Genomic DNA, 17,093 nt, shown 5'->3' on the forward strand with positions numbered 1-17,093 from the left:
TGGACCTCTCTAGTTTAAAGTGCTTTGCAGCAATCATATTTTTTCATTAATGCCATTGTCCACCTTACCCTGGCACCATTATCACCAGCGGCTGCCGTTTGCAAGTAAATTTTCGCAGTTCGAATGTCTCGAGCTCCTTCTCACTGCGGATTATTTTCCTCCAACTCTCTTGGGCCTGTGAATGACTGACAAAGAGAGTGTCGTCCTGTTACGTAACTGACCAGATCCCGCTCTCGTTTGCTTCACCTGGGTTAATGGCAGCTGCTGACAACCATCTGCTCCTCCCTCTCCCCCCCCACCCCCTTCTCCAGAGCCAAGGAGGTGAGTGCTGGCCGCTCGGCCCACAGGCTGTAATTAGCCATGTCGGTCTGGGGCCTGATTAATCCTACAGTAGTGCTGGCTCAGAGCCAGGACTTCTTCTGCAGCCATTGGCACACAGAGACTGCGATAAGCCCACTCTCTGCTTTCTCTTTATCAGGAGCAAGAGGGAAGAAATATATACAAATATTTAATTTGATTTGTATCTGAAAAGCAGGAGCAGAACACTGAAGAACGCTTATGTTATTCTTTGTGTTTGTAGTGATCACTTACTCTGAGGAGGATGAAAAAGTGTCATTTTTTCAGAGATGGACAATATAGACTTGACATTTGAGATTTTTTTTACTTGTCTCAAATATTTAATGCAGTCATATGCAAATATTTGAACACCTCCAGTCAAATTACATGTTTTGATGATTTTCTAAGCGAAAAAGTCTTAAACATGTAACTTTCCTGCAAATCAGCAAAATCAACAAAACATGTTTTTATCAGGGAGCGCCCAAATTTTGCATACAACAGTATATGAAATAATAGGGGTTGATAACAGTACAATACTTTTCTGAGTATATTATTGCTTTCACCAAAATACATATACTTTTGTGATACTGAATAACTTCATGCATAGCAAAACAACAGATTTAAAGTCTGTCAGGTAAACACTGCCTGTAACAGTAACCAATGTATTTATCTGCGCAAAACTACATAATAAGTACCTGATTGAATGTCAGCCTTGTTTATTTTATTAATTTACTTTTACTGATTGTTTGAATTTTCCTTTCCTTTTTTTTTCTTCTTGCTGTTCAGTTCAGATGCACTGGCACTTCACAGGACTCAGAGGAAGCTTGCCTTTGCCTCGCCCTCCTAGAGCTGGTGGTATTGTGTGATTGGGGGAGTCAACTAGTGGGTGGAATTAAATATGACTAAATTGAGGAGGAAAAAAAAACAGTGATATGATAGATGCACTTGTGTCTGGTTGAAAACTGCAACGTCAGAAAACGTAGCCTGCAGGAAAATGTGTAGGTTCTTTGTGTGAACATGTAAGAGTGGTCAGTCCAGTTCTGCCAGTTGCACGTTCAGCATTTCTTTTGTAGATAAATGTAAGTCAGTCAGCTGTATGTGGCAGAAACTCATTATATTTCTGTTTTCAGTAAGTCTTGGCTCCTTATTCTTAGACATGTTCCTCTTATTTGACTAACATCCAAAACGTGTGCAGTTCTAAAATGTACTGATAAGATGCATGCACCTCCTAGGGTGTATCACGGTTTGCTGTTAACCAGTGCCATTTGAAGGTCAGTACAGTTCTCTGACCAACGGTTGGTGGCTGTTTGGCCAGGGTGTTGAGACAGCGGCCACTGAGTTCACTAGTACACTGTTTGCTCGGCACCTTGGAGAACCTAGCAACAGTATCTTGACTGTATAAGTAATATCATTGAATCAGACCTACAGTGTATAATCTGCAGATATAAGGATGGGTTTAGCTCTCTTACATGGTCCAACTTTTCACCATCCATTTGAATTACATGCGAACATGTGCTTGAATGACCTGGCTAATTGTGTGATCACAGTGCCATGATAATGGCTTCGTCTGACCGCTTTGCCCATGGAGGTTCACAGATGGCTGGCATATGCTGCTACAATCCACTCTGTGTCCGTGCCATACGTACACCACTAGTAATATTTAGCAAACCATTTCTTTGGACACAGAGTAAAGTAAATCAGTAATTCATTTTGGTCTGAGGTCTAATCTTTAGTATGTGTAGTCTTTATATGTTAATATATATACCTTTGTTACCTTCTATTAGTCCCCAATAACGAAGTGACAGTAAACACAGTAGACTCAGCTTTTAAATCTAAATCTCTCCACTAAAAACTGTCCATCATCTCTTTTGTTCACCTCCACAGATCTTTCTGCTGGCCTGTCCGCCTGGTAAAACAGCTATGGTCATCTTTAGGTAAGTATTAATTATTTTAACCTTTCCGTTTACCTGATTTAAATAGGTAAAGTTGTAAGAATTATGTAAAGGTGATATCTGGGTCCACACTTGAAGTGTACAAATCTAGAGTTAATGCAGCCAAGCCTGGTTCAACATATTGTACAAAACCAGTGACTGTAGCAATAAACAGTATATTGTCACCCTTCTAAAAAAAACACAACGATTGAGTTACAAATGAATTAACGTAATAATGCTGATGATGCTTCAAACGTCATTGCCACCATGTTAGGGAAGAGAACTTACAGAAAACTAGAGGACTATTTTAGTTTTAAACAACTTGCTAAATAATATTAAATGTGAAAAGTTGTACCATGGAATTGTACAAAAGGATCCGCTATAGTGATGGAAACCATTTTTTTTAACATGATAAGCAAGTGGACGTGGCTTTGGGACTCCCGTCTAGCAGTCTGAAGTTTATCCAGCAGGGGGTGCTATTAGTGCACAAGTCTTTTTAATGTTTGTCACTTAGAGATGAAATAGCCACTCACTTGCTCTGCTGGAAAGCACTAACAGAGCAAACGCAAAAGGATTCATTTTAATTTAACCAAACCTGACAAATCTGAATGCACCCTAAGTACTCCTAATTAATCTCTCTTGCACTTTCTGAAAACAAATGTAAACAGAGAATGAAACTTTAATATATAATGTTAATGGTGTATTCAGTGCAATTTTTTGAAAAATAAATCTGTGCAGTGATACTACTCCAGCCTACATGCCTTTGATGACGCCGCACAACCTGGAAGCTTTAAATTAATTAGAGGTGTTACGCTCTAAATACATTTTTAAGGTGTGAAAACCTAGTCAAAAAGTAATCACTGCATCATGGTGTTGAGCAACAATTTAAAACTCACAAGAAGGTGGTTAAAATTAGAGGAAAGAGTATTATGAAATATGAACATGACTATAGCACTTGAATTTAAGGTAACATTGTTACTGTGGTATTATCTGTAAAATTAGTTTTGGACAATTTCTTTATCCTCTGTTTTATTTATTTTTGGTGCAGAGAGGTCCCTTACCATTCAACTTGTTACTATAAATAGTAGCCCCAGTTATGTAATTTCTGTGATATTTTTAGATCGCTGCGTGGTTTAAAGCGGTGGTTCTCATAGGGTTAACTGTGGGGAATTGTGGATGGTTGCTGAAAAAAATATACATGCACCTAATTTGATGATGTTTTTGAGAATGACTTTTCCATAAAATATCCCAGCCCAGTGGTATCCTGTGCTGGCCCTAACCTGCTTTAGTAAGTACTTAAAATAAATTGGCAATGAAACAATCATCACTATTAATTAGTGGGTGAAGACTGGATTAATGGTAAAAGTGAAAAGTGCAGCTGGAGCACCCCAAGGTAGAGAACTGATGGGTGGAGCCAGAAGTCAGACCTCCAATAAGACTGGCTTGATAGAGCCCTGTGGCGCCATATAAACAGATTAGGGGTTAAATCTCCTTAAATTGAAGCCCACTCACATGTAGGTCAGGAAAGGAGCGAGTGGTAATGGATAGCCTGAAATATCTCCATGCTATTTACACAAATGCACTTTCAGTGTTCTTGTCAGGTCTAGTTTATAAGCAGTAATGCAGTGGAACTGGCTTACCATGAGCCTGGAGCAGAGATGAGCCTGGTTTGATAGTAATGGAGAGTTGGGAGTGTGACGGAACTGGCACAAGTACAAATATAAACTCGCAGGAAGTGAAGAAAGCATAACACACACAACACTCTTCGCTTAGGAACATCACTAGTGTCATCTGAGTACAAATAGGAGAATGATGGTCGTTTATGATGACACCCTCTCACTCTCCCACTCTCGTTTGTTTGGAGCTGGTTAATTATAAAAGAGAAAATGAAATATCAGCTGCCACATCCGTCCTCAGGACTGGTATCAGTAACTGTTTTTGAGTTTTGAGAGCATTTCAATGTAGGACAGCTCAAGCAAGGTAGTAATGTCACAATTGCAAGAAGACCAGTGTCACAAAAAAATACCAAAATCTGTAGCCGTGTCTCAAAAGCGAGGATGTGCCCGAGTAGGTTTGCATTTCTCGGCTGTTACTTCACTCAAGGCTGACCAATTTGGTAGGATTCATTGAATGCAGCTGAGAAATGCATCCTTTATTTCTGTGAAATCTCAGAAATCAAGACTTAACTGGTGTATCCGTTGAAGCTCTCATTCAAAAGCGTATGAAAACGCAGAGAACAGCTTGGAGTGGCTATGGCACCAGAGTTTGTAATGGAATGTAAAATTGAATTTCATGTTTTTAAACATAATAGGGGCTGTTCAGCCAATCTTAATAGAGGTCTGACTTCTCTGCCTCGGGGTGCTTTGACCAGACTTTTCACTTTTACCATTAATCCAGCTTTCACTCACTGGTTATGACGTGGTGGAACAGCCTGCTCAGATCAGCCTGAATGTGCGTGAGTGAACACTGAACAGGAGCCGCCATACCAGAGCTAGCAAATTCTCCCCTACTTCGACTGTAGCCTTTGCTTTGAGACACGACTTATAAATGCAGTGATTTGTTCAAAGTTTCACATACTGCGCTGCACACAGTCCACCTAAACCTAATTATTTGATATTTGATGCTAATACCAAACTATATAATTATAATAAGCTATCCAGTAGGAATTAACGTTTTAATATTCTCGTTTTGAGAGGGTCATTAAGAATGTGTGTCTCTCTCTTTGATCGAGAGAGAGTAATAATGAAGAAAAAAAGAAGAATCAACCAGAGAATAATTATGATCAGAAAATTGTACCATTGTTTATTGCTGCTATAAAATCTAGAATTGTATTTGGATTTTGAAAGGAATGGATGGTGTAGAAGTGTTTCAGTTAGAATGGTGCTACAAAGATATTTCTTGCACTTTGGTCTTGGTGTGGACATTACTGAGGATAAAAACACACAACAGGGGAAATGTCATGCTGCTCATCCAAAGTTTATAGTAGTTGTTCTTAGGTGTGGACGGTGTGACGCAATTTATTGTGTTTGAGATTACTTATGTCACTATATATATATATATATATATATATTGTGACATATATATATAGTATGTCATTGTAGTTAGTATGTAAGGAATACTGACCAACTTCATGTTTCATTACAAAGAGGCCCTATTTAGGCCTGTTTAACCAGATTGAATGCAGTGCAGTATGTGAAGCAAAAAATCACTGTATTTATAGTTTTGATTAGTTTTTTTTTAAATGTGGTACCACTGGTACTTTTTTCTTTGTTCTAACTTATCTTCAGGAAAAACTAAATATTGTATCAACTAAATATGCTAAAACTAAACATGACTAAATGTCTTAAAGTACTTTTTCCTAAAGTAATTTTAGTTGTTACTTTGATTGAACAAAAATCTTTGATAAAAATCAAAAATATCTCTGTCCTCTCTCTTTCCTCTTCTCTGTCTCTCTCCTGAGTACTAGATGGTTTAACATAATTACTTTTATCAGTACTCCAAGTTTAATTACACTCAAATCTATTATTAAGGTGCACAATAAATAATGACAGCTGTGACATACATGCAGAATGTCACACATTATAAAGTCATGGTGTTGTGCACAGCCTCTGGCATTTTCTAATAAACATTGTGTCATCTATGCAATATGTATAGCTAAGGTCCCAGTGGAGAAATCAGGGTTGGTAGCTCCTTGTTAATTTTCCTTTGCTGCGTTTGGCCTCCCTGAGGCGAGGAGCACAGCAGCGAGAAATTCCTCGTGGGAGGTCAATCTGTATTGAGAAAGAGGACATGCTGCGCAGAATCACGCTCTCTGGAGCTTCAGCAACTCCCATGGCGGCGTCAGTTTCGTGCTCAACACAGCAGTGTCCAAAACTGAGAGCAAGACTGGGATCAGCTGTGTAGCGCGGCTTCATGTAATTAAAAACAGAACCCAACAAGACGCTGATCCGAGGTCAGGGCCAAAGCAAAGTCTCCCTGGAGACAGTACTGTCACTAGAGGAGAAAAAATAGCAATGACTGGCCGAATGGCAGCCAGAATTCGTGGATGAATTACACTGAGCAGCTATTTTATTTAGAACAGGGGTTTAAAAATGCTGTGCTGTGATGCATCAGTCTGAAGGCATTGATGCAGCTATGCCAGTTTTGAAATACTACAATAATATTAATTTCAGAGAGTGTGCGCTCAGGCCTGGTGACAGCTAACGGAGTTACTGCAGTAACAGCTCCCTGTGACAGTAAAAGTTAATTTACTGTCAGTTTCATGTAAGACTGCAACAAATATTCAATATTATTCAATAAATGTCTTTTAAAATTAACATTAAAGCTAGAAACATTTACTACTTTCATGAACCCCTTGTTTGTTTATCTAGCCAAATAATAGCTTGCCTTAAGTTACCAAACTCTGCACACCAGACTCATCGGAGATTATGATTGCGCAGAGCTTGCAAGACTCTCACAATTCAAGGTGACAGGATCATTATAAACTCCAGGTACAGTCAAAATAAATTTCCTACTGCTCCAGACTGCTAGCTAGCATGTTCTCCGTTGTATATATGACCGAGAGTACTACAAACCATAGCAAGACACGACTATTCCCACATATGAACATTCTGAACTTTTAAAGATGTGGGGTGATGATATTCTACATCAAATGTTCCTAGACTAGATGAGATTGTTCTAGAAATGTGGCTTTTGAGCTGCACCACGCTTGAGGGGAGGCTGTGGGGGCAGGGCACTGTGAGCTGTTGTAGCAGGCATATCCTGCCTGGACAAAAAGCTGCCTATGGTATGGTGTACATTTTAGGATCTTCTCAGACGACCTACTTTTCCGATCTACTTTCAGACATCAGGCAAAACAGCTTCAGGTCTCGGTAAGAACACTGTAACGTCTCAGCTGTCATACAGTTTGATATCAGGCAAACAGCCTCATATATACGGCCTTAGATGCTAAAGCTCGTGTTCTTTCTTTCATTAGTTACAGTTTTGCAGCCAAATTAAAGATGACAGTATACAATAATAACTTGTTCTGAGCTGTTCTACAGGGTTACCTGCACTGGGCTTCATGCGCTCATATTTTGTCCTCGGACAATTTTCTGATTACATACAAAATGTTCGCTTAAAGAAACTGTTGCAAAGTCAAATATTTACACCTTGGTGGTAAAACGACAGAGCTGTTCACATCAGATCTTGTTACAGTCCTGTGTGTTCTGCTGCTTGTTCGTGTGGAAAAAAACACTGCAGCAGAGTAATCTGAGCTGTTCCCTTCTCTGGTGGCTAGTCGGACAGAAAAAAAGGGACTTTTAACCGTATCTCCGAATTTAAAGCTGGTGTTCTGCATTTCACAAGAAAGCTAATTTAAATTTTTTAAGAGTCTTAGCACTACTTGGAAAGTACTTATGTTGTTTTTGTTACATTTTTTCCCTCTTGTTTCTGGTTGTTTCACGTTTGTGAAATGTGATCCAGCTCTGAGAATCGACGCTGACAGCAATGGAATGTTCTTTGCAAGTCAAATTGGAATGAAAAGTTAATTTTTGTGTTCAGCCATTGTGTAACATTTGAACTTCTGCCAGATTACCAAAAGGCTTGTTCCTCTGCATGTGAATCAGTGGCTTATTTAGTGGGTGCCCCCAGCCGACAGTGCTTTCAGTTAGGCTCAGTGAGGAGGCCGTGAGCACCATAATGGCGCAGTTGCCAAAGGATACAGAGGTATTCATCCCTCTGCCTGTTTTTAACTTCCATTCAGAGAGGTGGGACTGGACCCGGACCAGAGCATCGCCAAATGCCTGAGCTGAATGCCAATTATGTTCCTCTGTTTCCCTGCTGTAGGCTCTCAGAAAGCTGCTGAATCTAAATCTACAAGGACAAACTGTTGATTCCACCATGAGTTAATCCAGTCCCATAAAGGAATGCTTTGTGTCATGAGCTATGTGATTTCTAAGCACTTGTCCATATGAAGAGGCCTAGCCATGACAAAATGAAATGTTTCAGGCTTAAGCTAAACATTACAGATTATTTCTGTAACAAAAAGCTACCATAAGCCTGCATTACAGTGCAGTGCAGTGCATTCTGGACCTGTACAGTTTTATGTAATTGGTAAAAAGTTTATGTAATTTAAAGCAGTAAAGCAGTAGAAGTTCTAAAAATATAAATCAGTATCAAACAGAGAAACCAGATCAACCCTGCTCATTCAATGGTTTCTGAAAAGTTTTTCTAAAGTGGCTGAGTAAGATCTCAGTCACAATTTGTAATTTATTGTTTGAAAAATATTTGAGAAATACCCAGCCTGGGTGTTTTTGTTTGTGTACCTTACTTTTAATCAATCGTTTGGAAGACCTCTCACAAAACACTAAATGATGCTACCCACACACAAAGCCTGAAGATGATACACAGTGTCAAAAAAAACATTGTGGCTTGTAATTTTACACAGAGTAAGGCAGTCAGTCTGAAGTTGGACAGTGCTGATCTTCTGTTACCTTAGTTAACAGCCAAGTCACATTAAGCTTATTTCACCTTGTACCTTTTAGCTCAAAAAATAGATTTTGTCAAGAGTTAGTTGGTACCAGATGTGAGAAATTAAGCTGTTCCATTAAATTTGTGGGGGTATAGTGCAAAAGGAGGTCAAGGAAGATATTTATCAATACAGAAATACTGTGTCTTGTAAAATAGGTATTTAACCCAAAAAGCAGCAGCAAAATCTGCCAGCAAGAATGAGTACAAATCTCTCCCAAACAGTGTGCACAGCTAGTAGAAACTTACCCTAGCAGTCTTAAAGCTGTTCAAATTTCAAATTTCAACTTCAAATTTTGTTCTTTGAAGATCTGCTGACAAATATTGAAATTTGACTTTGAAAATTGACTTTAAGAAGATACTGGTTTGCAATAAAAATAGTGTCTGTAACAATAAGTCTAAGTGTCATTTGTGATCCAGACAAATTCAGTGACTCTTAAGGAGGTTGAAATATTTTGCAAAGCAGTGTATATTAGCACTTCTTATGTAGCGTAGATGCGCTATTGCACGGTGCTTCGGGTCCAATATGCATTAACATTTTAGATGGCCTTTGATGTTAAACTGAGCTACATTTCCCAAAAGCATCTTGGCACAAAGATGATTTTTAAATGGCAGAGCCAGCGTCACACAGGGCAGCGTCACACAGGACAGCACTCTCTATACCAGTTAAACTGATCTTGGCACAAAGAAAACTTTGGAAAACTGGGCCCAGATTAGAACCCTTAACCAAACCAGAAGACCCAAACTCTACACTGGTGGAGGATGGAGTTCAGGCATTTTTTTTTTATATTTACATGACATGCAAATTTTTTGATGCAAAAAAATACAAATTCTTATCTCTAATACATAGTTTGGTTATATGAGTATTTGCATGATGTTAGTACATGAATCAAAGAGGACACGTTCAGAACACTTACTATCAAGATGTGAAGTATGTGTTATAACAATAGTGGAAAACATTGTAAACAAGATGTTGCTGCCTTGTCACATTGCTCCTTCAAATCTGCAGTAAAATTAGGATGGGTTCTGCTGATGTTGTGTACCCTTATTACCCGTGTTGACTGCTGTCAAAAAATGAATGTGTGAAATATTAACTCTGGCTAATTATGGACCTCAACTGCAGTAATTACAGCTGTCTACTTTCAGTCATAATTACGTAACCTGTGTTCTTTCTTGCAGGCTTCAGGTCCACATGCTGAATGGTGCCCTATTAGCCCTTCTTTTCCCAGTTGTCAACACAAGACTAGTAAGTGCTGTATATTTACTATCATGTATTTGTGTGTGAGAGAAACAAACCCAACCTCCCAGTTTTTAAAGGAACAATTTGAAGAAAAATCAAATTTACACATTTTTACGCTTAGCCTTGATGTAGTCACTCAGCCAAGACATGTTCGGGGTCCAAATTTTGCTTTGTTGTGTGTACGTGTTGGCATTAAAAAAAAAAAGACATCCTCCTGTGCCTCATATTGGTATGTGACGAGCAGCGGCATGTAGCCACGCTAATGGTACCTGTTGACTATCAGAGAAGAGATTTGAGTAGTGCACATTGTTGTTTAAAGTGTGAAAAGCACGCTTGAATTTTTTGTTTTCTGATACTGAGCGTTCCTGAACTTCGGCAGTGAGACATTCTGCATCCATAGCTCCCAAAAAAATTCTAAATCATATTCCACCGCCATGGTCGATTACAAAAGTAGGGAAAATTGAGCTGTTTGTGGGATGTTTCGGGCTTAGCCAAGCGGGTGTTTTAGGAGCTATTAAAACTATTCTTATACATTTCTAGGATTATGTATGTATGTATGTATATAGTAAATGTATTGTGCAAAAGTAATAATGTTGTCTTGGAGACATAAGCAATGTAAGTAATTGTAAGATGTAAGATTTCATGATTACAAGAATTTATACTGTAATGTGTTACAATCTTTTGTAATTGGAACCATCTTACTTACTTTGTACCATGTTACCCCCAACACTCGTGATTTTATGTGTGTTAACTTAAGTCTATGCAAAGCTCTTCTCGAGGAAACCCAGTAGTTTCTGATACTATCCAGTATGTAGTTTAAATAATTAGTTCATCATCAAATTAAATCAGGTGTTGCTGATAGAATATAACAAATCCATGCCCTGACTGCAGTGAGAAGTCAGGCACCAAACCCATGTTCTGACTTTATTCTTCTAACCAACAAATATAATTCCCTTTTTAAAAACAGTGAATTCTTGTCATGTGGTGTTTTTATTCTGGCAAAAACAGACACAGAGCCCCCATTGCACATGTTTTGTGTGAATCGTGTCTGGATACACGCCGGCCGGATTCCATTTACACTTTTCACCAAAATGAATCTCCAGTTTGTCCAGATGAATTCTGATCCTTTAGTTGTATAAAAAGCACATCAGCACATGTTGTTTCTGCCTTACTTTTGTTTGTATCATTCCGACACAAGTTCACAAGCTTTATTTTCCCGCTTTAATTGGTTCAGAGTGCAAGAAGGCTAATTTTAGCTTCACGTATCTTCCATCTTTCATTTTCTTGTTTATCTTCTCACTTGTTAAGGAGCGCTCAGCAAATGCATATCCGCTCATGGAATTGCATACATGCCTTCCGTGTTAGATGCGGTCAAGATCCGTCTCTGACCACCTGAGAATACCACCTCTGGATAAATCTTTTAAAAGCGTTTTTAAAAAGGGATTTAGAGCTGTTGTCCCCAATTCGCACCTTCAGTTCAGCATGTTGCTGTTTACCTAAGCATAAACTGTACACTCTGAACAGTTCATTGCATATTACTGGTGGCCACGGCTCAACCAGGCCTTTCATGAAGGATTCCAGGAGGGGTCATTAAGGTTTCTGTGAGGCGCCACTGCTTGGGGTTTAGAGCTCACTAATGGCTCCCACACAAACCTGTGTGCACTACAAACAAGCACTACATATCGGCTCATTCAAGAAGCCAGTAACCATTTATTGACGGAGGCTAAGCACAAATATTTACTAGAAAACACTTGTGACCTGAAACATGCTCCCCTCCCCTCTCCCTGCCGCCAGAATGCAAATGTCAATTGTGTTTGTTCGTGTTTGTGATAACAGGTGAAATGAAACTTGTCATCCTATGTATCCCTTAAAAACCTCACTTATAGCATGTACATGTTGTACGTTTTAATGATTGCTATGCAGTATGTTGCATGGTTGTATAACAGCTTCTGTCATCATGCCAAAAAATAGACTGCCAGTTGCAGTGCTTCCTTATCGAGGATTTAATGTGAGTCTTGGAGGGAATATGCATCAAAGGAACACTTCCTTGCCTGTTGCCATGGTCACTTCCACCAAGGTCCTGGTTGAGGCAAGCTGTTGTCAGGCCTTTGCTATTGAAATTTATTGAATGTAGCATTCGAAACCAAGGTTTCCTAAAAATTGTCCTTGGTGAACTAACTGTGATTGAATGGTTCTGACACTCCAGACACCCCCACCCTTTCTCTCGGGGCGTTCTCTAATTGCCTGGTGTTCTTTCCAGAGCTCTCGAGCTCTTGTTCTTCTGCATGGGTTTCTTCCATTAGCCAGTATTACAGGTGCCTAGGTATTGTTTCCTAAAATGTTACAGAAGGTAAAGCCCTCTTCCAGCCGGATTAGTTTTACCCTGGGAGGGACTGTAAGTGATTTTAATCCTCTATGAAACTGCAGTGTCCATAGTTTGTACAAGCCTGGTAAGTAGGGCTGCAGCATATATTGTTTGTTAATTATTATTAAGATACGATACTGGCCTTTGCAGTATCTTCTTTTGAAGAAGGTGTCTATGTGCAACCCCACATATATATTTTTATTGTGTGCTATGATCATCCTAACCAGTGACCAGATGAGTGTTTCTGTGAGTGTTTTAATGACTTGTGGAATTCATATAATTCAGCAAATATAAAAGTTTTTGGTCAAATTGCATAAAATTAGTGGCCTGAGCAATAATGATACCTTTATAAGCAAATTAGCTGTCTAATCACACAATATATTTTTGTTGACATTTTGATGAGTCAAGGTATTGTAATGTAATTCAACAAAAGTAAATGGTTTTGGTCAAATTGAACAACATTGTCACAGTATTAATTCAGTTGAAATAACATGGCAATGTAATTTAAAAACCAGTGTTTTATCCATGCAGCCCTACTGAATTATTAGTAAGTGAATTAGCTTCTCTAATTGGATGAACCCAAAACTCCTTTGGTAATAGTAGTTCTGTTTGAATTGACCTCCAAAACCTGGTATTAGACACGGGTTATTATTGAGCACCTCTCGTGTGATGCTGAAAATCCTGGCTATGACACGCAAGTCCTCACTTTAGGCTATGTGTGGTTATTTGGGGAAATAACACAGATACTTCATCCTGAACAAATCACTCCGTCAAATTACATTGCAAAGTACAGTGCAGAAAGTACTCTGGTAATCAACTCAAATAGTGCAAAAGACAAAGATCTGGCAGGGGTCACTGTTTTTGGGTTCACCTCACAGGCCCAGCGAAATTCACCTACTGTCACCTACTGATGCTTAAGTTCTCCCAGACTAACAGTGTAGAAGTGTAGATGGGGAAACTTTGTGACATTGTTTCTAAATTTGTATTGATCGTTATGACATGGGTCATTGTTGATTACTCCATAAGTAAATGAGGAAATGAGGACTTCATTTACAAAGAATTAGAGCATGGAGAATGGAGCACAGAGCTCCAGATAAACAATCGGTCCCCACCCATTTTTTTTCTCCATCAATGGGTATTCATGCTGAACAAAAAAAAGCATTTTGTCTGAGACATAATGTTGTTTCTCAGACATTTCCTCTCATTTAGCTTCATATTAGTATCCATTACCAGTAACTTTGACATGTGATCCATCATACTGCAATCAGATAGCAGTCACACCCTCTCTTTCCTCTTTTCAACTGGTTTGAGCATTGTATTAGCCAGTAATGGGCTTAGAGGAACACACTGATTGCAACACATTGCAAAACTACCAGGAGGAAATGTTCTGTCCTCAGTTGTTCAGCGGTTTGAAGATACAAATAGGGTTTTATTACAACACAGAAACATGAAAACATGATATCGCTAATTGGTAATGGATAAGAAATATAATGCTGATGTCATGCACATGTTAACCTAGAGGATGCCTTGTGCGTCATTGGCTTGTAACAAGTGGCAGTTGGCACAATAAAATGACCTTGAAGTGAATTTTTATCTTTATTGAATAAATATGGCATGTGAACTTTTTATTGAGTGAATATGGCAATGACATTGGCTTTGAACTTTTCTCAGCATTTACATGCCTAACGTGATCATTTTCATAAATGAGCAGCTACACGTGAAGTATAAGTATGAAAATAAGTACAAAAAAATGAAAAGTAATGAGTGTCACAATAACAAAACAGTACAGTTGATATGAAAAAGCAGTCCACAGATTTTGTTTAATAATCAGGTAGGCTCTGAATGGAAAAATTTGTATTCAGAATGTCTCTCTGCGTTGTTCTGTCTTTGCTTTTCTGTGGATACTTAGTAAGAATACAGCCTTTATTATCTGAGTGTTCAGTGTATGAATGTATCATGACTAGCTGGGTGGAAATGGAGAGCAATAGTGATCTCATTATGGTTATAGATAGTGCTCTGCCCTTCCTCTGTTATTATCTTGCCCACTTCCTTTTGCACTTTTCAACAGACTCTGAGCCATGTGAGCGTTCATGTCGAGACTTAGACATGATTGAATGGTAGTTTACAGACTTTTGTTATTGTTTGCTCCTCAGTCTGCTTAGACGATGGCACAGTATTAAAGATGGGAAGCCTCATAGTCCTGGTTCTCTGCCACGCCCAGCTAGTTTAGAAAATGACTGCATTTTCAATCCATTAGCTAACATTTCATTTGTACTCTAGAATCGATTAGCCTGACTCACTTAAGAGTCATTCAAAAATAATGATTTGTTTGTGAATCACTTATCACTAATGTAGCTTTAGGGCCCTCACATACCAAGCTGACTGGATGCTGTCAGGCTGTAGTCGAGCGTCTGTGGCTGACCATTGCCTGTAGTTTTTTGTAATGTGTCCCTCTCTGTTGGCTTTAGTCTACCACTACAATGTTTTACAATTTTACATCCCTCTGAAAGAATAAAAACTATTAATGTGATTTCTTACCCATAGCATAATATATCTACTTGTAAAAGACAGTAAGTGGAAAGTGTACTAGTGTTTGTTTTTTTTATTGTACCATTTATGGCTCAAGAAAAGAAGACGGGGATAAGGGAGAGTACAGGGGAGAAAAAAAAAAAGTTTTCAGTTGTACCACTCATCTATGTTTATGTTTTCTTTCCTCCATCAAATTCTCATGATGAATTGTTCATCTTGAGAATTTGATGGAGGAAAGTGTGAGTACTTCTGCAGACAGTAACTGTTTTTGAAACATTACAGTGCAAACATTCATGTACATGAGTGCAATGTCAGAGTGGTTTAAAAGATGGCTTTCAGAACGCAAAAGGAAAAAAAAACACTGAAATGAACATACTTTGCATCATGTTTAGTATGATAACGTGTGGTGTGGTTCAGAAATTCCACATAGTTGCCAGATGTCACATGTTGCAAAAGAGGTTTGCACATTTACTCAGTGTCACCTATTGCATTCTCTGTCCTTCCTGTGTCAATAAAACTTGAGAATGTTGAGAAATTGTTGAAGAAAAGGTTTCATGGTCAGTCCATCGTTCCTTTAAGAAAGCCATAATTCCTCTTTAGCTAAATTACTGACTGAGAGAGGTGTCGCTTTAATTAGGGTCACTCAGAAGAAGAAGGATAGATTTTTAAATTCTGTGGAACCCCACAGGGCGATCAAACTACATGCAGACAGAGAAATCTTTTATGTTAATATAAAGTGTCAGCAGTACCATTTGTTTCATTTAGAAGATTTATAATTTGCACAGAGACTAAAAAACACTGTTAAAAATGTGACCTTAGTTCGGTCCAGTTTGACATAGGTGAACACTCCACCCGTACTCTGGTCGGCACCAAACGGAGCTGTGGACCAAAGAAATCGTGGGTTTGGCTTTGCTTCCAAGTGATTCAGTACACTGCTGGTGATGATCTGCACCAAATGAGAGAACTTAACATCAGCGCATGCTTTTCTCAGTGCATGTCAAAGCTGTACTGTCCATGTAGCGTACCTGTTTTAACGTTTGACTCTGTATAGACACTTAGCAGATGAGTAGTAGCGAAGCATTGGTTTGATTAAAACGACCTGTTATTAACCAGTTCTTAATAAAGAAGTAGAGATCAATAAGGGGTTATTTTTATTAATCTGATCGTGATACCTCTGCACATTAGGTGTCTCTATTTTCGCATGGGTTGAATTAAACATTGTATCAAGAGTATATGTGAGGGAAAGATTTAGATTTTATACTGCGATACAAGTGAAAGACAAATAAACTTAGAAAATGGTACAAATTGAAGCAAAGAGAAGGTAACAGTGCTTGTATCCCTGCCATATTTCTGACCGATCAAAGAATACCCAAATGTGTGATTTATTTAAATGTGAAACCAACCAAATTAAACGAAAGATAGTGTTACAAAAAACAAAACCCTTGTGCAGACTTTAGCAAACAAACAAGGTGTGAAAACAGCCAATGTGTTAAACTGTTAAATAATTATTCAGTTATTCCTGTAAGTACTATTGTAAAATGGCCACTTTCAGGAAATGCAAATATGGAGATGATCTTACAGACAACTGTGAAACAAACTTCATTGTTACCAAGTCTGCATGCATGTACACTTTGTTCTACAAACTACTGCTCATAAATGATTACAAAAGCATACATGACTATGACATACATGTAAACGCAGAAGAAAGATCAGGATTTAAGATGTTCATCTCTTTCCGAGACATTTTCCCACAGAGTTCTGAAAGATGAAGACGGGTTTTCCCTACCTTTTTTCAACTTAAATGATAATCATAGTATTCGATGAGAAATAGATTCATTTGATGCACTTCTAACTTCAGCTGTTTCCAGGTTTTGACTCTCATATTTGGGAGCATCGTAAACCAGGATCAGTTTGAGGGGATGACTGTGTGTCCATTCTTGATCAGAAGACACCTCATGATATGTGTGTGTGTGTGTGTGTATATGTATGTATGTAAATATATATATATATATATATATTGCCAATAACAGCTTCAACTTTTCTGGTAAGGCTTTCCACAAGGTTTAGGAGTGTGTTTATGGGAATTGTTGACCATTCTTCCAGAAGCACATTTGTGATGTTGGACGAGAAGGCCTGGCTCGCAGTCTCTGCCCCAATTCAACCCAAAGGTGTTCTATTGGGTTGA

The 17,093-nt window shown here is 38.6% G+C and overlaps 1 protein-coding gene across 1 annotated transcript in view; it reads left to right on the forward strand.

Moving 5' to 3' along the window:
* The window catches only part of LOC118819649 (transmembrane protein 164), a 45,480-nt gene that overhangs the window by 17,391 nt on the left and 10,996 nt on the right, over window positions 1–17,093 (forward strand). Inside the window, exons 2-3 of the mRNA XM_036587462.1 lie at window positions 2,221–2,270; window positions 9,954–10,020. Of these exons, the coding sequence (XP_036443355.1) occupies window positions 2,221–2,270; window positions 9,954–10,020 (117 nt within the window). The remainder of the gene's footprint in view (window positions 1–2,220; window positions 2,271–9,953; window positions 10,021–17,093) is intronic.

This window comes from Colossoma macropomum, unplaced genomic scaffold (genome assembly GCF_904425465.1).
Source record: "Colossoma macropomum unplaced genomic scaffold, Colossoma_macropomum, whole genome shotgun sequence".
NCBI lineage: Eukaryota > Metazoa > Chordata > Actinopteri > Characiformes > Serrasalmidae > Colossoma > Colossoma macropomum.